At 41.6% G+C, this 25,202-nt stretch overlaps 1 protein-coding gene across 1 annotated transcript in view; it reads left to right on the top strand.

Moving 5' to 3' along the window:
* The first annotated feature begins 11,001 nt into the window (after positions 1-11,001).
* GUCY2C (guanylate cyclase 2C (heat stable enterotoxin receptor)) overlaps positions 11,002-25,202 on the top strand; it is a 46,983-nt gene continuing 32,782 nt past the window's right edge. The window contains 8 exon segments of the mRNA XM_010565849.1: positions 11,002-11,212; positions 12,134-12,246; positions 13,550-13,617; positions 16,706-16,921; positions 19,904-20,025; positions 20,895-20,991; positions 23,684-23,798; positions 25,008-25,143. Coding sequence (XP_010564151.1) covers positions 11,002-11,212; positions 12,134-12,246; positions 13,550-13,617; positions 16,706-16,921; positions 19,904-20,025; positions 20,895-20,991; positions 23,684-23,798; positions 25,008-25,143 — 1,078 coding nt within the window.

Below are 25,202 nucleotides of genomic sequence, written 5' to 3'. Positions count from 1 at the left end.
GAATAGGCGCCGGCTGGCGACCTGGCGCCGCCGTCGCCCGGGGTTCCGCTGCGGCGGGCGTCGGTCTGCGTGGCGACGGCGGGAGGGGGTCAGGACCCTCGGTCAGTCTCTCCAGGTGCTGGCATCCCGGACACGTGAGCCCCTACGACTGGTGGTCTAGCCCCGGGCACTTAAACCTCCACACACACCTCTCCTGCCCGCGGGCGGAAGGGGGAGTCCCCTCACCCGGGAAAATCGTCAGAAATGGGGTTTCAGGTGAAGACAAGAGGCGCCGAGTTGATCAGGTGCGGGACACGGCCAGAGAAACGTACTAACGAGCAACCGCTTGGCACGTCACCAGCCCCTTCTGTCCCCCTGTCCTGTGCCCCGCACTGGTTCCTCCCCACCACCCCGCAATCTCTCCCTTCCTTTCCCCAGCTTTTGTCCTGCGCCTAAACATCCCACAGTAAGTCTTGTGCAATCCCAAAATTCCCTTCCCTGGCGCGCCATAACGAGTCAGCAACGCCTCAGTCTGCAAGGTGATCCGGTGAGGAGCTTCCGCGGAGCAGGGAGCTTCTCCCCTTCAGCTGGATGGGTTGATCGCTCTGCCGCGACAGCCCTGAGGGGAGGGAATCCCACAGAGGTTTACAGTTTTCTGGTGAGCATAGCCACTCCCATCTGTCTTTCCGCAATTAAAAAGATGGAGAGCATAATAGAAAATGTGAGGTATGTGGGTTGTGTGCATCCGAACTGCATACAGTAGCTGTTCTCTTTGGCAAACCCTGGATAATTTTCAAGCACTGCCCGTTTCCTGTAGCATCTCTGACATTGCAGTTTGCTGCAAATAAAATAGATCTCTCCTCCTTACAGGGGAACACCGTGCGGTGGAATTCCCCAAACTTATTTTTATATTGCCTGAATTGCACCATGAGCAATTCCAGGGCAGAGGACCGCTACTGCTGATGACTCAACTAGCCAAAAAATACATGTCCACGGACAGGACTAATGAGGTATCTGCATTTCTGCTGGTTTTCCTTCACTGAGAAGAAAAATTCTTTGCACTCCATCAGAAAAAGAAAGAGGCTTTTTTTGGTATGAATAACTATATCCTGTCACACTGTAACGTAATTGGTTACATCTGTAACGTAGTCCAGCAGTAAAGAACTTCATGCTGCTTCTTCAGAGTGTGGGTTCCACGTTGGCCTTCTCCTGATCACTTCAGGATGGCTTGACCCACCACGATGATACACCCGGCTTGCAACTGTCCCCGAGAGGTTACTCTGCAACCAGGAACCACAGGAGGACAACAGCACCGCGATGGCATCCCTTGCTTATGAATGTGCTTTCGTACCACAGGCCATAAAAAAGGAAGGCAAATAATCTACTCTCCCAGAGAGAATTTCTCTGCAAGAAATTAATTTTGAGTTAGTCAGTCAAAGTGATAAGGAATGTGTGCTAGTGATTTGGTCTCCTTTTATAGCTCTTCTCTATTAAGTAAGGTATTATTTCTGTCAGGGGAAAATTAATTTTCTGTAAATAATTCTGAAATTATTTGCCTTTTCAGAGATTTGATTTTAAGTGGGTTTTTGTGTTGTCAAGATTGTATATACAGACTAATTCATATAATACAGATATCTGCCCTCTTATCAGTTGTCTAGGATTTTCTATTATCTAACAGAAAAAAAAATTCAGCAGGCTAGAAGGCTTAAGAGTCTCCTCTATCAGAACCCTGTGAAATCAAGAAAAACATCTAGATTGACAGGGACGTTGTAAGATGCCTTTTTCCTTTCAGATTTTAAACAATGCCTCAGGAATACTTCATTTCAAACTGCAAGAAAATAATAATTGTTGTAAATAACTCGCAGTAATTTTCAGTACTGCCATAGAATATTCTGACTCTGTACAGTAAGCTAGGAAAACTGAAGATTTTGGTTTGAGGTTTTTGGGTTTTTTTACTGTACAAATGCCAAAGTAAAGTGGGTAAAGGAGGAGAAACAGAAGGAGCAGAAGGTGTCACTGGTGAAGGTGTCATATTTTTCACTGAAATACAAGCAGACAGACAGTACAATTAGGCAAGATTTTTTTTTTTTTAAAGTAACTGAAAATATAATTTTACTACATTGCTTTCTTCCATTTTTTATACAGAGTCTTTCACAAGATCCTGCTGTTCTAAGAATCAACATACTAAATACAGCTAAAATATTGACTCAGATGGAAGAAAGCTCTCAGCTGCTCCACTGGCTTCTCCCATTTCCCAGTGGCTTTCTGAATTCTTATGTGGTGGGCCCAAAGCTGGGGAATGTGTGAGAGCTAACAGATGTGCAGTGTGAGTGGGTTAGCTGTGGGCACAAGGACTCAGCTGAGATAAAAAAGTAATAGCAGCCAAACCAGTTCCTTTTTATTTGCAGACAGTACTTTGCATGGCACTAGTGGGACTCCAGCATCTGCCTGCTTTGTGGGAGGGATTTTCTTGACCAACAGTTTTGTGATCACACAGAGCAGGAAGTGCTCAGAAGCACGACATGTTTCTCTGCTGCCTGCTTTTTGCCTGTCAGGGGGGACTCCGATGGGAGACACCTAACCTTAACTATGCTTTGGAGGCAAGTCCCTTCAGCACTGCCTGTAGACACACCCCTCTTCACGTATAATTTTGTTGCCTCCAAAAAGATTATGTGTTCCATAAGGGTTAGCTTCAACTGAGCTTCAACTCACCTGCAAGATGAGAAAGTAAAAATTTATTATAACTGGACATAATAGTCTGGCTTCCAATTACAAAACTGGAGACACGTTATACGTAAAGCAGAACTGTAGGTTACATTTAATAGCAAGGATCCTTCTTAGCTGCTTCAGCATGACTCAGATGGAGTTCTGGCACGTTCTCAGCAGGCAAAGCTGTGACTGCCTGTCAGATCATTCCCTCATAGGTGAGGTCTACAGCAGTCTTAAAGGACAAAGTGGTGAGTCTGGTTGTGATTGTAATCAATCAAAACCATAGACTTTGCCATCAGAAGGGCTGCTAATTATAAATTGCACAAGTCAACAGGTGGGCCATGGGCTGAACATAGTGTAAAAATTATCTCCTGACTTGTAGAGGTGCTACCTGTACATAGTGTGTGAGCAATATAAGTAGGGGTCAAAATGCTAGAATTTGGCATTATGGCAATTGGTGTGGACTCTCTGCATACAGGAATGGTCTAAAACCCATTCAGAGCAGTAGGAGTTTCCATTCATTTCTAATGTTCACTGAAGTCAGTTGTGTAGGAAGACACATGTAATTTAATGCTGTATTCTCACCAGCATCACATTGACCAAAATATTTTTGGCCTGTCTGGTGTGGAAATTATTATTAAGATGCAGACCAAAGTAAGCAGAGATTAAAGACAAGTCAAGAAGTTCAGCTACTCTATTAATAATGCTGGAAAACTGCTGCAGTTCTTACCACCACCATTCTATTAGCCAGTGGCATTATCCTGGAGGCTGTCAGCTGTAAAATGATTAATGATCATGTTTATTCCCACACAGAATTGCTGGGAGAGGGAATTGACTTACACTGATAGCAGCAAAAGGGAAGTCATGCACCTGTGACTAAACACCAAGATAAGCATCAGAGTGTAATGAGTGTTTAAATAAAAAATCAGGGAGTGGAAAGTGAGGTCTAAGAAAAGGAGAGGAAGGAGGGGAAGGAAAGAAAAAAGGGAGAGAAAGAAAAAGCAAGAAGTGGAAAAAAAATCATCATATACCAAAGCAAGAGCTTAGGAAGTGACCTTTGCATCAGCAGAAATCACATGCTTCAAATTCCATAATGTCTGGGTATGGTCATGTTTTTTCAGTAGTGAAGTTTCACCATGTTCTGCCTCTTGTATCTTTGAAAATACATCTGACAACATCTCAATATAAATGATATGCAAAAGTGAGAGCAATGAAATGCTCCCCTTGCTAAAGCTACAAAGGCAATACCCTGAGATGAGTAAATGGGAAATGATTCCTTTAAAAGCAAGGAACTTGAAGAATATTTGCTTCTTTTTTATGGAGTCAGCAACATCTGAGCCTTAATCCACCCTGAATAGACCATCCATGATGAGAGAAGGTGAAAGATGTAAGTTGACAGCAAAGACCAGCCTGCAGAGGTGACAGATCATGTGTGCATTTAATGTTCTTGTCAGGTCTCTATTCCCCAGCTCAAGAAAGCAAACAACAGTCATGTCAATTAAAGACCTCCAAAAGGTGAAATGAAAAGTCATAATTTTTATCTTTATTTTGGTAGGGGGGCCTCTTTTTTTAGTTTTCACTGGTGTTTGTGTCTGTGATTGTATGGGTTTGTGGGAACTGCACCTTCAGAATTTTCCTGATACTTCCAGCACCCAACCTGTCATCAAGATTCAGTCAAGTTAATAAAATTAACTTAAAAGCTGTCCTTGTATTGGATTTCAGCATCACATTTAGGTAAGTTTTTTTAAAGTTTATGTATGTAGAACCAAGGGAGGGGAGGCGAGACAACCTGCTGATCCAGCACAAGTCAGTGTCAGAACTGAAAATACAATGCATGATTAGTTGGATCCATACAAACTTACCCAAGCCAGAAAACCACGTCATTGCAGGTTGCAGTTGTACTTGTCCAGGACATGTGCTGATACATCTGCACAGTATTCCACTGCCATACGGATTTATAGGATCAAGAGTGCACTAGCTTGAAGATCTCATAACCCCATCCCATCACATAGTATAGCTGTGTATAATGTTTAATAGAAAGAGTTTAAGGAAACTGAAGTATGTGTCCAAGACATAAATTATTACACACTCTAGGCATTTACCTTTGTAAGGAAAAACAGAACAGATGTTTGCACATTAGAAATAGCTTACATTCGTTACTTGACAGAGCTGTGCCCTGCTGAGTCTAACCCAGAGGCTGTTATGCTGAAAAGAAAAATATGTCCTGTCACTCTGGAAACAAAGTCCTTTAGTGAAAGACTACAAAACCAGCAGTTGAGAGGAAAGACTTCTTACTATTTATGTCGGTAGTATACAAGTTAGATGGATGAATAATCACTTCAAAGTGTGTATGTGTTGGGAAAGGGTTAAAAGGGAGAAGACTTTCTTAATTGAGCTAGATGTTTATGATACATCACATATTTAGCTTCATCTTCTGGTATGTGGCAACATAGATCAATGGGAAGATGGGGCCACCACCCAAGCTGCTGGTAGTTTGATGCAATTCCTATTACAACTTTTCTTATCCTTGTCTGTCGATTTTCTCTTACTAGATTGGTAACTTCTGATGAGAACAGTCAGTGCTTTGCAGCCTAATTCCACTCTAATCTGTGGCAGCAACTATGAGCTCCAAGAACAGACCTAAACTCTCGATAACCTGTGGGAATGGCAATATAATGAGGACTTCACCAGGATCTGTACTGGATCAGGATCATGCTGTACTATCAGGATCATACAACACATGACCCAGATATTTGCATGCTGTTTTACAGGCTTGTTGTTTATCAGTAGATAGTTTCAGCCACAAAGAATAACGTTTGTAAAGTCTTTAAGTTCTTGTGTGGTAAATGAGAAAAAACCGATCAGTTCTGAAAAGTCAACATAGCTGCTATGCAGCTGCTATACATGTATACTATATACATATATACAGCTGCTGTATATGTATACTATACAGCTATGTTTGTCATCATTTACATTACTGTCTTCTAAATCTGGATAGTAGAAATATTGTAAAAATCATTTAAAAGACAGAAAAAAATGTTTTCCTGTCCTTGGTCTTCTCTGTAATATGGAAAGTTAAAGAAGATTTCTTTATACTATACAGTCTAGACCTGTACGTTACTGACATTAAACAACACAGACATTACAGTACTGTAATATTTTCTTTTCTGTCTGTAATCACATTTGTGATTCCAACCTCAAAACTGGAAAAAAGGAAACTGAAACATTTCTATTTTATTTTTCTTCAATGTGATTTTCTAAATCTTTTTAAAGACAGGGTGAAAGCCCCAGACAATCAAAATAATTTGGAATCAAGCTTAGTAATAGTTGGTAGAACTTGAAAACAACATTGTTTGAAGTTTTTCTACATTTATCCTGTTGGCTAAATACAATCGACTACTACAACATATAACGTCTCACGCAAATTTTATATTAAAAATTCTGCATTTTACAGAAACAATATTGACAACCTCATTTATTCAAAAACATAGGCATGGCCACTGAAACCAAGGAAATTTAGTTTTTAAGTAAGTGAGAATTACATACCTAAATGTGTCTGCTGTTATTTTTATTTACATATGTTTTCAGATTTTTTTTTTAAGTCCTTTTTTCAGATTTCCCAATTTTGCAACACTAGAGACTTGCAGCATCTCTTTTATTTTAATGGAACCTCAGATTCTTGTGTACCGTCAAAGATCCCAGCTCTGGAGAACATAAATATAAGGTACAATTGTGAAACTCGTAAGTTCATCATAATGATCATAATCACATGACACTGAGAAAATAAATAATTGTAGCAAATATGTAGAAAAAAATTCCATTTTAAAGGACACTGTCAAAATATTTTATTCTGCAAAATAAAACAATGATATCACAATGCATGTTTCTTTACAAAATAGTTGCTTGAAAAATGCTACATTAGTTGTCTTTGGTACCAAAGAAATTGAAGATGAGCTTACAATATGTCACATTGTCTTCAGACTTACTAGGACTATTGGTGCCAACTTCCACAGTAGTAGTTTGACTGACTGGGGCAGCTGATACTTTTACATAAGTCTTTGGCTCTTCTGAGCTTTCTGAAATTTTCATTCCCTGTCTTCTCTCTATTTTCTCCTCTCTGAGTGATCAAGTGGAAATAATGATTTGTAATTAAGTAAAAAAGAAATTAGGCTACATGCCAGTGAAAAGATCCTAAAAATGAATGTGGTAAAGGTATTGGACATACACAGTGCCTTGTTCTGAATAGGGTTGCACTTTTACAATATGAGCTGGATGGGCAAAAGTATTCTGTGATGCCCAGGTTGGCTTATCATTCCCATTTTTCAGGACTCGGACTCTACAAAAAAGAAGCCATTGAAAAGAGGAATGCCCTGTCACATGGACCATTAAAAAAGGACTGGAAAATGTTCTGTAGAGCATAATTTTACATAGGATGAGAGATTTAGACAAACAAGTCCTTGGGGTTTTTTTTTGCTCTCATGGTTTCTTTTTCTCTGTCTGAGTGTCTTTGAATGTTCCAGAAGACTGAGAGAACCTCTCCGAGTAGTTTTAGATCAGGAAGTCAGTGCTGATTATTTGTTTCAAATACACCCTATAATATCTGGTTGTTTATTATCCAATAAAACAGAGGGCAGAACAAATAGTGCTGTAGAATCAGGCACTAAAAATCACTTTTCACTAAAACCAATGATAAGTTCTCCACTGAGTTAATTTCAGTTGGTGTTTTTAATCTAACACAGATTATAAGAACACCCACAGAGACCTATTATGGTGTTTTGTAGCTATGAGATATATGCACAAGTATTATTGTTGTTGGCGAGGGACTGAATTTTATCTTCAGACAAATAAATACAGGGCCCGCCTATCTGAATCTTAACTGTCCCTGTGATTCTGAAGGTAGAATAAGTGATAAACTACAGGGTTTGTATTCAGTGATTGAAGGGGAGACCTCCATCAGCTGTTAATAATGGTAGGATTACAAAGATGAGGTACTTAAACTGATGTACACCTAAGAACTGACTCTTTGGATAGATACTTGCACTTAGTGAAGATATTTAATGCCAGGATCTTTTTTACCTTTCTGACAAGATGATAACAGTAGCTGATGCCTAGAAGCCATAGCTAGAAAAAAATGCACTGAGGATGTCAGATGCAGCTTCTTAGCACCTTATGCCTTAGAAAGTAATTAAACCTCGACTCTTTTAAGAGAGACTAAGTAGTTCTAGAAGATGTGCTTTAAAGATATTTTTGGAATAAATTTTGTGGCTTATCCTGCGAGTGTCAGGAGAGGTTACATTAGGCAGGATATTCATTGTGTTTGAGTGTCTTGCCCTGCGTCTCCATGCTGTAACATTCTTTTGGGGGAGGGCAGTGTCATTTGCATTGCCTTCAGGATGCTCCCATTACTTGTAGTTCTGTTGTAAGACAGTATTTCTAATTAAAGCTGCAGTCACCTGTAAGACTCAAAAAGCTTTTTTTTAATTTCCTCTGACACATAATTTTACTCCTGTGTTTCTGAACTGTATCCCTCCCTGACTAATCTTTGAGGTGTGAGAGCTTGCTCACGGTTGGAGAGAAGTTACTGTGAGAGCAGGAGCAGTGCCCTGAAGAGATATGGAAGATTTTTGGGGGTATCTGGCTGGTTTGTGTCACTGGTAACCTCTTGGTTTTATAGACTGCTAAATCAGACATTACAAAAGAATTAGATGAAGTTGGCTGGGATCGTTGGGAACTTAGCTTCATTCTGCAGCCAGCGCACCATGAATGGACTGGCATTGATGTCTCACTTCTTCTATTCCCCAGGGACTAAAGATCCCTCAGGCACAGGCAGCACCAAACACAAATATACAGAAGTTTTTGCTTTTGCTTGTGGCAGCCCCATCAAATTTTGTGCTTTACACGTATGACTTACTCATTTACTTTTTCTTCTCTCCACCCTCACAATCATCTGTGGTATCAGTAACTCTCACGTTTACAGCACGATGCCACAGCTTTTGTCTCTCTTATGCCATGAAGCAGATGTTACTGATCAGTGTGCCAGACAACTGTGTCTGATGTGGAAAGCCCCGAGGTACAAGGGAAAGCGTGGTGTTCAGCCGGTTCTGGGGAGTGCTTGCTTCACCCCAGCTGCAGCCTCCTGCCACGCTCCCTCCTGCTTCATGTCACCCAATGCTCAAGGCGTGCTCCCATCTTGGGACTTGACACTGAGAGACTACGCACACCGGGCAATTAAAAAGATGAGTGGTCAACAACTCATTTATAACATGTTTCTGCTGGGGACTCCCTGTGGCACTGTGAAGGCAGGGAGCAAGGGAGAGAGTAAAAAGAAATGCTGTGCTAAGGCTATAGTTGATTTTACCTTTTGTTTTTAAAGGATGTTTTTAAGCTGTTGTGCAAACCAAAGAAATATGTGAATAGATACGAAACCAGGAAGACCTCAGTGCCATTACATACTCCCTCTGTGACCAGCAATGTAAAATGCTCAGTTCTACTTGCATTATCCACGCTGGCTAACTGTTTCTCTCAGATAGGCTAAGAAGAGTATAAAAATGCAAATCTTGCTCTGCTGAAGTTAATGACAAATCTTTTATTGCCTTGTATGGGATACGTTTCAAGGATTTTGTAAACACCTAGAAAATGAGGCAGTGACGAGCAGATGATCTCAGCGTGAAAAGCGATATTCCATTCTCCATCTGTGGCTCTAGCCAGCCATACTAGTCCAGATATTTACATGACAGACTGCTAATTTAGAATTACTGTATTACTAATTATAAATGCTAGATTAGAAATGCTGAGGTGTTCTAGGTCTGCTCTTAAATGCTGGTTCATGGTCTCCTCTGTTGTTTGGTATAAGAAAGATTCAAGCAATAATCATTTGGTGTTAAAATAGGATAATGTAAAAAGTCTGTGCAAATATATTTGAAGTGTATTCAACACCTTTTAAATACAGGCTTTGAAAGAAACCATGCAATTGCAGTTCTGTTTTATACCAAAAGCATGGTTACTTACACTGTTGCTGATTATTTTCCTTGTCTTAGAATTATTTCAGGAAGGTAATAAAAGCAAACTGATTTATTATCTGACAGCGTCAATCCAGGTTTCAGTAGAAAAACAGAAGCTGCTGTAGGTGTGCACAAACACCCCAAATTCAGACCAATCACACTCAGTACTTTATCTAAATTTGCCTGTTGATTCCTTTTACCTTGCATTTCTCCTTTGTGCCCAGACTTATCCATAAGGCTTGTGGGATTTTTGTCTTCCCTTCATTCTACCTACCTTCCCTGAGACCATTCTCAAGAAAAATACTCAGGAAAGCCCAAGAACCTGACCCAGGAACAATGCCACAGTGTCCTTTAGTGTGTGCCTTTTAGCGATGCCATTTATAATTCAGCTTTGGTCCCACAGGTCTGAGATGTCGCCTTGAGCTTTGCTAATCCTTACCTGATGCAAGAGGTTGCATCGCATAAAGCATGAGTATGTTGGGCCCCCATTTGAGCAGCCATCTGGCAAGGTGGAAGTGGGCAAGGAGACCTGTGCTGCCTGGGTGCAATGTGTCTGGGGCAGACCTGCGGCACTTTGGTGTGCAATGCTGGGTGAGTAGGAGCGGACAAGCTTTGTCCTGAGTCTACTCTGTAAGTAAAAATGAAAGCTTTGGTCTGGAGGACTGCAAGTCAGACATTTTTGCCGACACAAGAAGTGCTTTGATGGTAAAAGCTAAAGAAATGAAATTGGTAACTTATCATAGAAGAAAATATACACTTGATTTATGAGCCCAGCCAGCACAGATGGTGTGGCAATGTAACCAGAGATGTAGGGCAATGCAAACATGAAGTAACCATCTGTTTTCCTCTAGGCTTTAGCAGACCTTGTATTGTATTTCCATTTTAAAGAGTCATCTTTACAGTCCATTTGTCCCCTCCCCTTCCTTCTCTCAGCTCATCCCTGTGATGAAGAGTTAGTGCCCTTATCAGGCAAGGGTTCAGGTAATGCTTCAGTTTTATAGCCTCAGCCTTTCCATGAGCAAACATTCACAGCAACCTTTAACCTCTCTCCTTTCCTGAGTTTTGCTGTTGCTAGTTTTTCACAAACAGAAGTGCCACCTAGTACACTGGAGGGGTGGGCAGCGGTGAAGGCAGGGAGGGGGAGAGGGAAGTGCCTGAGAGAAGGATCCTACAGGTTGTCTTTGAATATACTGTGTGGAGATCTCTTTTATCCTATCCAAGAACAAAACCAATGTAAAGTATCTGAAAGAAAGAGGTTTGGAAGAGAAAAAGAAAAGAAAGAGCACACACAATGGGTCTAAACTGAGCAATAATGAAGCAACGGATGTTGGGTCTGGCCCTTTGGCCTTTGTTTTTCTCACTCCAGCTGCTGCAGCAAGTTGGTTCAAATGAGTGTAGCAACAACAATTATGTGATCAATGTGATGCTTATGAATTGCTCGGACTTCCCATCAACTACTGATAATTTGAAATTAGCTGTGAAGCAAGCCTTGAAAAGGATACAAAACGAATTCCAGATGACAGGTAAGGCAATGGGTGTTGGTTATCCCTCTCCTGCTGTGGTTTCTTGTCAGACTTTGTGTCACAGCTTTCTACTCATCTGACCTTCAACAAACTGCTCCCCAGACAGGCTCCTTGCCTGTCCATTCACCTTATGTCGATCTTACAGAAATAATGACCTCCCTCTGTAAAAAGAGAAGTGCTCTACAGATGGGCAGAACCATATTTGCTTTCATGGTGTTTGGGCAGACTCTTCCTGCATGCTTTTCTGGAGATGTTCAGTTGGGATTGGGAACATGGGAATTGCTGAACTGGATCAGACAACACCAGTGATCCATCTAGTGCAGTAACTGGGATGCCCTTGCTTCCTCTCCTGGTGGGATTAGCCTCTACTTTCTGAAAATAATTTTCCTCTTGACCCCATTGGTTGATCACATTATGACTTGAAGTGTAAAGAATCTGCAGTCCATATGTCACTGCAGATAATGCTTTTATTTATTTTGGTATCTTACCTCTCCTTTCAATATCACCAATCTACTGTTGCTCTCTAGAATATCATGGGAAAAAGACGTTCCAAAGAAATGATACCTATTCCCTTTCTGCCCTCTAGTTGAAGAGATTTTGTCCAATTTTATTGGAAAGTGGTCTCTCAGCTACTTCCTACAGAGCCTTAAAAAATGGCTCTAATAATGGCCAACACTAAAAGTACTTCGTACTGAAAGTACTAACGCTCAGCAGAAGTTGTCAGCAGTCCACACTGGAGCAAATTCTACAGTCTCATGCTAAGTAGTGGGGGTTAGGTGGCAGGTGGACTTTCTAGCAGCTTTTTTGTGGGAGACGTCCTAGCATAAGACTGCTCAGACCCATGTCAGAAGAAGAGGTATACAGTGTATTAGTGGTTATCTGCAACTCCTGGTGCTGTTTACTTTTACATTTGTGTTACAGGGGAGAATGTTACAGTCAATGCCACCTTCCACACCTTTACCTCATCACTCTATGTCTCACAAGGCTGTCGTACCAGCACCTGTGAAGGTGTGGAGCTTATCAAGGAAATTTATGTGAGTAGCAGGCTTCTTTAAGTTGATTTCCTAAGAAGACAAGCCTTTTTTTCTTTCTGTGTGTGTGTGCACATGTATCTCTCTGTCTTGCCTTATTAACTTTTGATCCTGTTGTTCAGTTCCAAACAAATTTGACCGGGAAGTGAAGTTTTCAAAGAGAAGATGTTCCTGTAGGTTTTGTGAAGACAAGCAGGCAAATACTGGAGAGAGATTCAATGAATGCTTCCTGGAGGCTGTCATTAGACAGTTAGTGGCAGCGCTGGCTAAAGGTGCCTTCCACTGCACGCTCCTTTTCCTATGCTTAAGTTGTCCTCTTTTTTATATCTGCACCGCTCTTTGTGTGGCCACATAGCCAAAGCAATCCGTTTAAAAAAAAACCAACCAAAAAACCCACCCAAAACCCCAAATCCAAACCCTCAGACAGCCCAAGCAGAGCAAAAACCGTCCATTTCCAAGTGGATCAGACCCTGATCTGGTTCACCATCAGTTTACACAAATACACAAAGGAGCCGTGGTGCCAGGATGGGAACATGCAGGCAGAGAGATTATTAGGCTGGCACTGATACCAAAGAAACGTGTATGGAACTATGCCCGGAGGGCAAAGATTAAGTGCTCACTTCTCACTAGAAGTCACGTGGGAGAAACTATGGGAACACCCTAATATGGGGAAAAGCTTCAGTTAGAACTGGTGCCTTACAAGAAGCTGTGTTTCAGTGGATTTTCTCTGTCTAATAACTGCCACCTATGAGTGAAGCTTTGTTAATCCAATGTGAATTCTCAAATCTACCAATGTATGAGCACATACTATAGTCTTTGTTAAGAAGTCCCTCATGACACACAAAGCTACTGGTCAGGCCTCCATTTGGTGGTCATGGAAGGATTTTTTTTCATACAAGCTTCATATGCACATATCTAATAATTTTTCTGATACACGGTATCTTGTAATTCCAACTCCTCTTTCTTCTGCAAATGCAAGCACTGCTGGGGGGTGTAACTTCATATGTGCAATTGTAACAATTGCAACATCTTAATCCTAACTTGCTGTCTCTCTCTTAATGAAGGTCATACTTGCAGGCACTATTCTGTCCTCTGCCTTTTCTCAGCTTTCTGTGATTTCTCCCTCCTTCCCTGTAGGTTTGTTCTTTTAACCTTTCTGTAGCCCTTTGCTACTCTGTTCTTGCTTTTGCTGGGTAAATTCTGTGATGCCTTCTCAAATCCTAAAGTTTTCTTCATTCTCCCATCCTCCTCTCTCTGCCAGTCCACTGCACTGTCCCCACTACTGACCCTTTCTGATCTCTTGCAGGATACTGGCACACTTGGCTGTGTCATCATAGGACCCGCTTGCACTTACGCCACCTACCAAATGGTCTCGTAAGTACGACCTCTTCCCCCCCCAAATTGTGATGTTAAAGATATCAATTGCTGAACAAAGTTGTTTTGTGTACAACAAGCCAGCAGAGACATTGGGGTTTAGGATACATCAGACACCTCGAGGTCTACAGTCAAGGCAGTAAGACTCTTATGCATAGCCACTATGTTTGGTATGGAGAAGAAAATCCCCTTCCAAAGCCCATTGATGAAATCCCATTGCTAGCAGGGAAACTTTTCTAACTGCTGACAGTAAGTTGTTTGATTGATTAAGAGCTCAAAAGACTTAACTCTTCAGCAAGCGCAGCAGGAAAGAGATGTTAGCTTGAGCCATGTAGACATTGCAGTACTGCAGCAACAGGGGTCCTTCTGGGTGGGTGTTTAGTCATTGAGAGGGGCCTGAGTTACACATGGCAAGAGAAGATCCAAAACCTCCAACCGTCTTCAGTAAAGAGTGTTTAGATGGGGAGCAGCCAGTTTCATCCTAGCTCTTCTGCCTGAGGAAACACTCCTGAAGAATGAATCTCTTCTACTATCGTATTATAGATGAACCTGTATAATTCTATTCTGTATTATATTATACATTAATATGTTCATTCTCAGATACTAGGAAAACTGTAAGCTGAATCTGCAGACTTCTAGCATAAATCAATTAACCACCCCATCAATTGTGACATATAAATCCATATTGTTACCCATGTGAATCACTTCCCTTTTTAAACTTTGGTAGCCTTTTGGTTTCACTGAGAGATACTAGGAAGATTGAGACACTTTTACCTCAAGCTTTATCTGCTTTTATCTCTATACTTTTCTTTGAGTGGCATGACCAGAAGTGAATGCAATGTTACCAGTGAACACACATGATTAATTTATAGAAGAATTAAAAGAATAAGTCTTACACATGTATAGAACCATGGTGAAATATTATGCAATATACCCCATTTTATCCATAGTGCTTCCTAACTTTGTGTTTGCTTTTCTATCTGCTGGATATGGAGCTGCCCGGAATGATGCCAAAGTCTTGTCCTCGGACTCTGACACAGTTAAACCAGTTAAACCTATGCATAGCGGAAGTTTATGCAAAGCAATGAAGAAGGCTAACAAACAGGCAGCTGGCTTTTGCCTGTGGTGCGATAGCTTTGCAAATCAGAACAAGTGCCTCACTTCACGGCACTGTGGGAAGGCTGCTCCATGGGCAGCGGGGCGGGAGTGCCCAGGGCCTGCGGCAGCCTGGCCCGGCTGCTGCCTGCACTCGGCCACCGCTCGCCGGTTTTCATCTTTGGCTTGTCAAAGGGACATTAAGCAACACTGAGTGTTAACTGTAAGAGCTCTGTGAGCACAGCGGCTGCTGGGATGTTGCAACAGAAGCACGGAAGTAAGAAGTGTGGTTTGTGATTAGTCTGCCTGTCTTCTTCCAAATTCTTCAACATTTCTGACTCAGGAAATCATTGGGCAATGATTAATGGGATGAAATTTAACAAGTCCAAATGCCGGATTCTGCACCTAGGATGGAGTAATGCCGGGCACAACTATAAACTGGGAGGGAAGTAGCTGGCAAGCAGCCCTGCAGAAAGGGGTCTGGGGGTGCTGGTTGGCAGCAGGCTCCAGAGGAGCCAGCAGTGTGCCCTGGCAGCCAGGAGGGCAAACTCCGTCCTGGAAGGCATCAAACAGAGCATAACCAGCTGGTCAAGAGGGGATTATCCTGCTGTATTCAGCGTTGGTGCGGCCTCACCTTGAGTATTGTGTGCAGTTCTGGGCCCCACCATTTCAGAAGGATGTGAAGGTCCTTGAATGTGTCCAGAAGAGGGTAACAAAGCTGGTGGCAGGGCTGGAAGGCATGTCCTGTGAGGAGCGGCCAAGGACTCTGGGTTTGTCTAGTTTGGAGAGAAGGAGGCTGAGGGGTGACCGCATTGCTCTCTGCAGCTTCCTGAGGAGGGGATATGGGGAGGGAGGTGTTGAGTGCTTCTCCCTGATTCCCAGTGGTAGGAGGCGTGGAAATGGTGCAAAGCTGCACCAGGGGAGGTTTAGACTGGATGTTAGGAAGCATTTTTTTTAGAAGAGGCTGGTCAAACACTGGAACAGGCTTTCTAGAGAGGTGGTCAATGCCCCAAGCCTGTCAGTGTTTAAAAGGCATGTGGACAATGCCCTTAATAACGAGCTTTAGCTTTTGGTCAGCCCTGGATTTGGTCAGGCAGTTGGACTAGAAGATCGCTGTAGGTCCCTTCCAACTGAAATAGTCTATTCTAAGCCAGTCAGAAAAATGTCCATTTCATTAGTGAAATACTCTCCCTGGCATTACTTACTACATCATCTGTGTCTGTTTCTGTTGCAACAAGTATAAGCCTGTAATTTGGTAAGTGGGCTTTACCTGGAAAATAAAGTTTTGTCACAATAATGCTAACAACTCTAATGGCCATGTTTTTTGCAGGCAAAACTCCCTGTCATAAGAAAACACTTACCATACAAGAACTAAAATATTTTGAGTCTAGTCTGATAAGATTGCAGCATAGGAAAATATGTCTATCCTTAAAAACTTATTGTCTCTATGGATAAAAAGTATCTTTGTTTTACAAATTCCCTGCCAGCAGAGGGTTGCCGTAGATTTTTCTTCCTGAATACTGCTGGTTTACAGCTCCTAAAATATGCCATAGTGAAATGAAAAGACTTTCCTTTGAGTTGTAGGAGTAAAGCTTTTTTGGTGGCAAAAAGCTGTTACCCTCCAGCACCACCCCAATAAAGAGGTCAAATCTATCCCATGTTAATGGCAGCTAGGGAGCAGAATCAGATGGGTCCTTGAGCCTTTGGACTCCTGCCACAGCCCTTGGGCTGACATGGTGCATTGTACGTGAAAGGGGCCAGGGAACTGGGGTCAGTGAGAGAAGCTGCCTGGACCAGTTCAGCTGGGCTTTTCAGTGCCAATACTGACTCGAAATCTGCTTGTGTTCTGAATGAGCCTTCTGTTTCAGGTTCAAATTGCTGTTAAACTAAGGCAGGGCACAAGAGGAGAGGGAGCTGAGGATGGAAATCATGTGGTAGCTGCCTTGGTGCAACAACAATCTGTTCAGACTTGTCCTCTTGTCTCTCCCTTCAGAGTTGAAACAATACTGAGCCTGCCTCTGATCTCTGTAGGGAGTTTTGGACTGTCCTGTGACTACAAAGTAAACCTAACCCGCCTTTTGACCCCAGCCAGGAAAGTGAATGAATTCTTCTATTATTTTTGGAAAGAATCTCAGCTGCCATTCAAAACCACAACTTGGGAATCTGCCTACCTTTACAAGAGGAATGAAAACTCGGAGGCATGCCTCTGGTAAGATCTGGATCCACCTCTGACCTGGCTGTTGATAAACTCCATCTCCATCCTCAGACATGTTGCTTATGAGCTGTCCTTTGAGTCACACATTTTGGGAGGTGCCTTATGGCTACCAAGGAATGAGAGAAGGAAAAGATGAATTATACCCTTTAGCTGTACTACATATCTGAATGTTTCACTCAGTCTACTTTTAAGTATTCTCAAGCCTTGGTTTTTCCTGTGGACAGCATAGCCCACATGCTGTCCCTGCTGGAAATACCTGTTTACTGCATCCTTAACGTAAATAGTGCAACACAAGAGGCTTCTCCATCGGGCTCTCCATAGATGCCTTTTTAGGTCAGGGGTCTTATCAAGCTCTTGTAATGTTTCTCCACATTAATGGCTTCAATCTGTGGGCACACTTGTTACTCCAAAACATTTCTGAAGTTCAAACTCTATCTTTCTTTGAACAAAATGACCCCCAATGGTTGCAGAGTTTAAGCTATGCTCTCACTGGTTTGGAGCAAAGGAGACAGTTTTCACTTTGTGACCTGAGACATCAGCCTTTGCTTGATTCTCAAGAATGCTAGGTTTCCTCCTTGCCTAAAATCAAAGGCTATTTTTAGTCAAATAGAATCTTTAATATACTGAAATTTATCATTATTCTTCTATTATTGACTCTTCTTTAATTTTTCAGCTCATGTGAGTGTTTCTATGCTCCTTTGAATTTTTTTCCCGATTTTGGGACATAAAATGCTGATAAATTAAAAAAAAAATCTCATTTCTGCTACTAATTTTATAAATGTAGCATGAATGCAGCTAAGAATTCATGGCAATAACTATTATTTATCTTTCCAATTCATAACCTGAGGAACTTGCAGAATTTTAAGCAAAATTTATGACTCTATTGGCTTCAGAAGGACATAAGCATGTACTTAGAGAATATTTTGTATACAGATTTTTTTTTGTCTGAATTAAGGGGCCTAAAAACTGATCTCCAGTTCACTGTTTTGTAGATATTTAGGGTCTTTTATTGTTTCCTTATTCTTATTTAGTATAGATAGCAACTTGATCACATGATGTAATTGCTATGCTCACCTGTCTTTGATGCTTTGAAACATCAGTGCACTTCACTTATCTCTTATGACAACCCCTATTTCTCCTAGTTTGCAGCTATAATTGTCAATGCACTACACACACTTTAGCTAAATCCCTATAATCCTGCAGGTTTCATAACTTTCAGGGAAGCCAATGCATGTTAAGTTATTTCCCAAGTGTTTCTTACCTTGTCTTTATTAATACGTCTGTTCAGGACCTTCTTTATGACTTCAGAATTGTTCAAGCTCCTTTTCTCTATTGTTGAATTAACAAAAATTTTAAAATTAATTTTGTATCTCTGCCTATTTTTCCTCTTAATTAGCTGTAAAAATGCATCTCATGCTGCTTTAATAGAAACTATTAGCTTGAAGGTTTTTCAACTGCCTAATTTAAAAAAATCCATTTTTGCTAAAGCACAAGTTATACTGCATGGGCTAACTGTTTTCCCCATATATATATATAAAAATAAGTGAATACCCACAGTGATAGCAAAATCAGGTTATGTTTTAACTATGCATATGTTCCTGTAAATTAATGGTTAATGATTCTGTTCCTGAAAAAAAAAAAAAAGGGGAAGCAAAAGATATTTAGTAGTTTATAGGGCTGGGATCTCAGTGTTGCTAGAACAAAAGTTAAGCAGTTTGAAAACAAAGAGATGTCTTTTGGTTTTCCCTCTGAATTAACTTTATTTCAGACAGATTGCCTTTTCTCAGACTCAACATGTTGAGGCAAGATTATGATTTAGGAGTTGGCTGGTTTTGCTTAATCTTTAAGCTAGCTTTTACTCACTTGGTTGGGGTTTTTTTTTTGCTGTCCTAAGTTTTCCCCTTCAAGTTTTAACTGAGTCAGTATAGGGTTTTTTTGTTGCTACTTTCCTTCCTTCACTTCTCTCACAGTCAGGGTACATGGGTGTTTTTTTATCTCAGCTCCCATTAACTCCTTTGAACCTTCACATGTGTCTTCTAAGATTACCACTGATGTCCTAAAACAGCAGCACTTCCTGGCATTGCCTCCCAGTTAGTCTCTGTCGTGGTTTAACCCCAGCCAGCAACTAAGCACCACGCAGCTGCTCACTCACTCCCCCCCCCATCCAGTAGGATGGGGGAACAAATAGGGAAAAAGAAGTAAAACTCGTGGGTTGAGATAAGAACGGTTTAATAGAACAGAAAAGAAGAAACTAATAATGATAATGATAACACTAATAAAATGACAACAGTAGTAATAAAAGGATTGGAATATACAAATGATGTGCAGGGCAATTGCTCAGCACCCGCCGACCGACACCCAGCCAGTCCCCGAGCGCGATTCCCTGCCCCCACCTCCCAGTTCCTATACTAGATGGGACGTCCCATGGTACGGAATACCCTGTCAGCCAGTTTGGGTCAGATGCCCTGGCTGTGTCCTGTGCCCCTCCAGCTTTCTTGCTGGCTGGGCATGAGGAGCTGAAAAATCCTTGACTTTAGACTAAACACTACTTAGCAACAACTGAAAACATCAGTTTTATCAACATTCTTCGCATACTGAACTCAAAACATAGCACTGTACCAGCTACTAGGAAGACAGTTAACTCTATCCCAGCTGAAACCAGGACAGTCTCACTTACTGTAATTTCCCCATATCCCTGATTTCTTTTCTTAATTGTTAATGTCTTATTACATCATTGTATTCCCCAAACCCATCCTTTGTACAATCAGGCTCAAATACCTCTGGGTGACTTTCCAAACACTTCTAAGTCTTTCATGCCCTGTATTGATTTTCTCTATTGCTGCAGAAAAAAAATGTTCCGTACCACCTTACAAACACTCTTGTGTGCTGTAAACAGCCTGTCTCACATTTTGGCTTATTTAGGAGAATGTGAGGAACTAGTAATTTTCTGACATTATCTGTGCTCCCTTGTGCCAGGTACATGAATGCGCTAGATGCTGGAATCACACAATTCTCTGAAAACCTGAAGTTCAAGGAGATTTTAAGGACTCCGGAGCAGCTTAAAAAAACTGTGCAAGATCCAAACCGGAAAAGCAATGGTAAGGGGTGGCTGAGGGTGCACTCTCCCCTGCAGGTAAGTTGCTTTTCCCAGGAAATCAGACACACCCTCAGTTACATTTTAGGAATAGTCTTTCCACAGAAATGGTGGATAAACACAGATACATCATTTCACATGGATTCAAACATAAAATGGCATGAAGTTCCTAGATTCCTCTCTCCATCCCCATAAAATATGGGGGAACATCCTGGTTCCAGAGAGCTTTTGGGGTGAATTGTCCCATCTAGGCACAAGCTCAGTTTTGTGACAGATTCAGAAATCCGGGAACCACAACTCCTCCTAAGAAGGGCCTTAGATACTACAAGAAAGCTTAGCTCTCTACCATTCCTGTGTTTGCAGCCCTGGTGCATATATGGGCCTCATCTGTGCCATCAAGGAGCACTTCTTCTGGAAGCAGTGCATCTAAACTAGAAAAATGGATGAGGAAATACCTCGTCTTCCCGTAAGACTAAGCACCTGGCATCAGCAGGCCAAGTGAGCGCAAGAGTAATAAGTAAGCCAATGAAACTATTACCTGAATGCCATTTAGCTTAGAAATGTTCATATTCAGTAGTCCATATTGCATCAGAACTGCCAGTGCTTATTTGAGTGAGATAATGGTAGTGCTGTGATGCAACCAGACAGAAAATGGTGCAGGCTTTGAGGCACCTTTTACCACTTTCCCTCAAATATCACAGTCTTGCTGCAGAGAGGCTGTAGTTCCGTGCCTGGGTCCCAGCACAGCGCAGGTAATGTGCCTTAGCCCAGCATTGCTCTACTGCCTGCTGCTCAAGCATGGGGGAGCAGGCAAATGTCCTCTTCTTGTCTGTACCTTTCACCAATCTCTCTCCATTTTTGCCCAATCTGTAGTGATCATCATGTGTGGTTCTCCAGCTGACGTCAGCACAGACCTAGGGACGGGGGAAGTGGATAAGGACATTGTTATCATCCTGATAGATCTCTTCAAGTAAAGTATCGCCTTTGCTTTTTCTCTTTTCTCTGCAGTTTGCTGAAGGATAGAGGTAACGGAAATAGTCTGAGTGGAACTGTTTTGTTGAAGAAATGCTCTCTCACAAAATGTTTTCCATTGCCATCTTTCCTCATGTCTTGCCATTTATCTAAGCTACTTAGTATTTAATTCATGGCACATCCTCTACAACATCCTCTTTAGTTCATGTAATATTTTTCTAAGGCAGTGACAGAGCAGGTAGGGTTAACGTCATCCTGTGGACTACTCAGTACAGGAAGCCATGGAAGAACCACAGAGTCCAAAATCAGAATGGTCATGAGCTGTTCATATGAGATATTGTACATTTTTCATACACACTGTCCAACCAGACAATTATGTAAATGTGGCTTTCAGTATATTTTTCTAGGCTCCGTTTATTCCATTTTTAAATGATTTACGAGTGGTACAACTGTCTCTTCCACTTTATAACTCTTCCACTTTATAACCGTCTCTTCAACATCTTTATAACTACATAAATCTAACTTTTCAGAGATGTTTCTTAGTATAAAACCTAAGTTTTCCATTGTTTGATTTCATCTTTATATTACTAATTACAAAATCTTTATAGATGAGGCCTGATATAAACTGGCCTTATTCATGGTAGCCTGAAAAGCTTTGTCTGTATATGAGGATCGAGGGCTGATCTCTGGCCCTAAGCCTAAGTGACACGGCACAGCTCACATCCATATGGCTAAGCGTAGATGCCCAAACTGCTTTTTGGGTATGGCTCCAGTCACTGTAGCAAGTCACAGTCTGGGAGAAAGCTAGTTGGCCAAGACCAAAACCATTCCAGGACTGTGCTGGCAGCTTAATGGTATGGATGATCACGGGGCAAATGTATGTGCCCATGTCTCGATCTTATTTCACTGTTGATGTAGCAAAAGAATCCATGAACTTCCAGGGCCTGTGGGAGTTCCCAGCCCTCACATCTAAAGCTGACCTTGCCAGGGCAGGGCTGAGGCATTTTGGATTAATGACTTCGGTCATTTAACCTTTGGGTCCAAACTGGAGCCTGTGGTCCAAGTTCTAACAGGATCTTCTCTGTCCTGTACTCATTCAAGTTCACCATATATATTCTTCAGAAGTGCCTCTGAGAGCTTTAGACTTTCCACCATTTTATCCAGGCACTAGGAATTCCCAGTTGCTTTTCCTGAGGCAACTGGCCACAATTCCTGTTTCTTTGCAAATGCACAATGGGAATTATGTACGTGAGTGCTTTTACTTACTGGTGTTGCGTGTATAATTGTCGCCTCACAATAGGTGAGGCCCATTAGGGGTTTCTCTGCTGTGATATGCATCCTTCTGATATACCCAGCTGCCTCAGCCCATTTTAACTGCTGCCCTCCTTAAATTTGCTACATACCCCTGATTTTGCTGAATATCTCAAATCATGTTCTTAAACCAGAAACAAAATACAGACACATGTGTTTGATCCAAACTCAAGTTGTAGGAGAAGACAGTAGGCAATTTCCCATGCTTCTCCAGGAGTCAAGTCCCTCAGACAAAGTGATGATTTAAATTTTCTTCAGCTCTGAGCTCTCTTGCAGCCAGGACACAAACACAGTGTTTAAGCCTCCCTCAGGGGAGGTGGGATGCTGTAGGATTATCCAGCCTGGTGGGGTCTAATGAAGTTTCTTTTTCACCTGGCTAGTTCAGTCCAAGCCTAAATGAAAAGCACTTTGAAGTTCTTCAGGGTGAAAAGTGCAATGTAAAAATCAGAAGGTTCAGGGAAAGGCAGGGACAGGGCTCTGGTGTCCGGATCCCGTCTGATGGCCATGGAGCAGACCCTGTGGTCTCTAAAAATGCTTAATACAGTACTGACTGAAAAAATAAAAGGATGATCAAACATGAATAATGAGAGAAGGCTCATACAATTTTTTTTTTTATCAGTGTAGCTATAGCAATGACAGATGCTGCCACTTGACACTAATAATGTATTACTAAATTCCTCTGTAACGTGTGAATGCAGTGGTTGTCAGTCTGCGAAGCACTTCCAGATGGCCTGTCAGGAGATGAAACCTAAGATGCCTGAAAGCTACAACCTTTTCTGCTTGTTTTAGCATAGTTTTCAAGTTCACATAGTTTCCTGTGATTTTCCTAGCTCACTGAATTAAAGAAATAAATCAATAAGCTGCTCTCTGCACCTCTCCGATTGTTTCATGCCCTCCTGTTAAATGCTTTTAGTGCAAATCCTGCTGTGATCAATTCTAGCAATTCTAGCAAAACTAGAGTAACATGCAAAAGAGTGCAGAAACATGCACAATAACATGAAGAAACTACAGATTCTGTGCACTACTGTGGATTCCAAGAGACTCAGTTCTAATAAATATAAGCTCCTGCTTGAAAGAAGAGGAAATAAACAGGACAGAAACCAAACAGTTACAATAATAGCAATAATTAACTGCAAACTTTGAGTTTCAGATTGCCATATCTCTTTGATATTACCTTTTAATGTAGCTAAGCACAGAAGCTGGCATGAGGGAATGAACAACATAAAGAGTTTTGTCCATGATGAAATTTTATTTTTAGAACTACTGTTTTAACTTGTTAAACAACAGTGCCGCTGGGGAGAGGAGAGTGATTCAGTCATGGTTCGCACTGCCCCTGTTGCTGATGATTGTTCATGGGGTTCTTGTGCTTTGCTTTGCAGTAACACGTACTTTAGGAACAACAGCTCAGCCCATTACATGCAGAATGTACTTGTCCTGACTCTGCCACCAGATAATTACAGCTTGAATACCATGAAGACTGAGGATGCCATCCTGGTAACCACACTGTTTTATATCTGATTATTGCATTCAGTTAATTCATGTTCATGCACTAGGAAATGAAAACTAAAAATGCAGCTGTAATCATCCTCCATCATGCTTCTATGCTGATATTTTCTTACGTTATCATGGGATGACATTTTATCCTGTTGTATTGATGTAAAAATATTGTGTCATAAGGCAAATATGCAGGCTGTTATATTCCTGCTTTGTGAAGTTCAACTCAAGCTTTTAATTTGGTCTGCAAGTGGGATGTTCATGGGGCGTGAGGGAGAGTTATAGATACATGGCCTTCTGACTCCACGCCTGAGTGACTGACAATCTTACATGTAGCTGCAAGGCGTCACTGAAGGATGATCTATAGGTGTAATTGAGATGTGAGCATGGAAAGTTCAGAACTAACAATTGTTGACTGATTTTTGTGTGCAGATATATGTAAGTGGTGGCAACCATTGCTGTTTCTGTCCAGGGGCTTTCCAGTTAAACTTCAAAAACAGGAACTTTTTTTTTCTGTAGGAAATACATATTTTTTTAATTTCCTGAAAAGCAGAAACTATGCAAAACCTGCACCTGCTTAGTGAAACTGATACTCCTGCCATCTGCCCAGGAATCAGGCTAAACATGTAGACTTCCTCCCAGGATTTGTGGCTTTGAGCTCCAGCTCTCCAGCAGGCAGCCTGAAGCTTCTGGCTGGATTTACAGGGCTTCCAGATCCCCCAGCCTAGGCTCAAGGCTTTTTGGGTGCCAGCTCTATAGCAGGCTGCTGGAAATTCTGGCACAGCTCCTTGCCCCTGAGCTGTGGCCATCTGGAAGCCCAGACTTGCTGGCATCACACCAGCTTATCTGCACAGAAAGCCTAATCCAAAGCCAGGGGCTTTGGATCCCACTGAGCAGACCTGCCCAGAACCTACAATGTAGCATTTCTTGAATCCTCTGCGCCAGGATCAGCATGCTAGAACTTTACATTGGCCTCTTACAAGTTTTCACCACATCCCTGTCTTCATACACCAAAAATATATCTTGTTTACCTTTATTTTTCCAAGGGAGAACACTGATGTGGCATTGCCCATCTACTCACTCAGTGTTCAGCAGATTCTGGTCTTCCATGCTGGAGTTTTTGCCAGATGGAAACCACCAAAGATACTGTAGCTTTAAGGCAGAAACATGAACTCTCAAATTGCCATTTTCCTTTTTCTTCTGTTCTAGATGGAAGATGACTTTTTTGTTGGCTATTTTAATGCTGTCTTGCTGTTTGGACATATTCTGAAGAAATTTATCTTCTCCCAGATCCCAGTGTCACCTCTCAGTTTCATCAATGAATTCCGAAATACCACTTTTGAAGGTAAAAAAAGTACAGTTCTGTGCAGGGTTCACTAAATTGATGAGGGGAAAGAGATTTGG

This window comes from Haliaeetus leucocephalus, unplaced genomic scaffold, assembly GCF_000737465.1.
Source record: "Haliaeetus leucocephalus isolate CR32 unplaced genomic scaffold, Haliaeetus_leucocephalus-4.0 Scaffold196, whole genome shotgun sequence".
Classification (NCBI taxonomy): domain Eukaryota; kingdom Metazoa; phylum Chordata; class Aves; order Accipitriformes; family Accipitridae; genus Haliaeetus; species Haliaeetus leucocephalus.
This window is presented reverse-complemented; position numbering and strand designations above follow the sequence as displayed.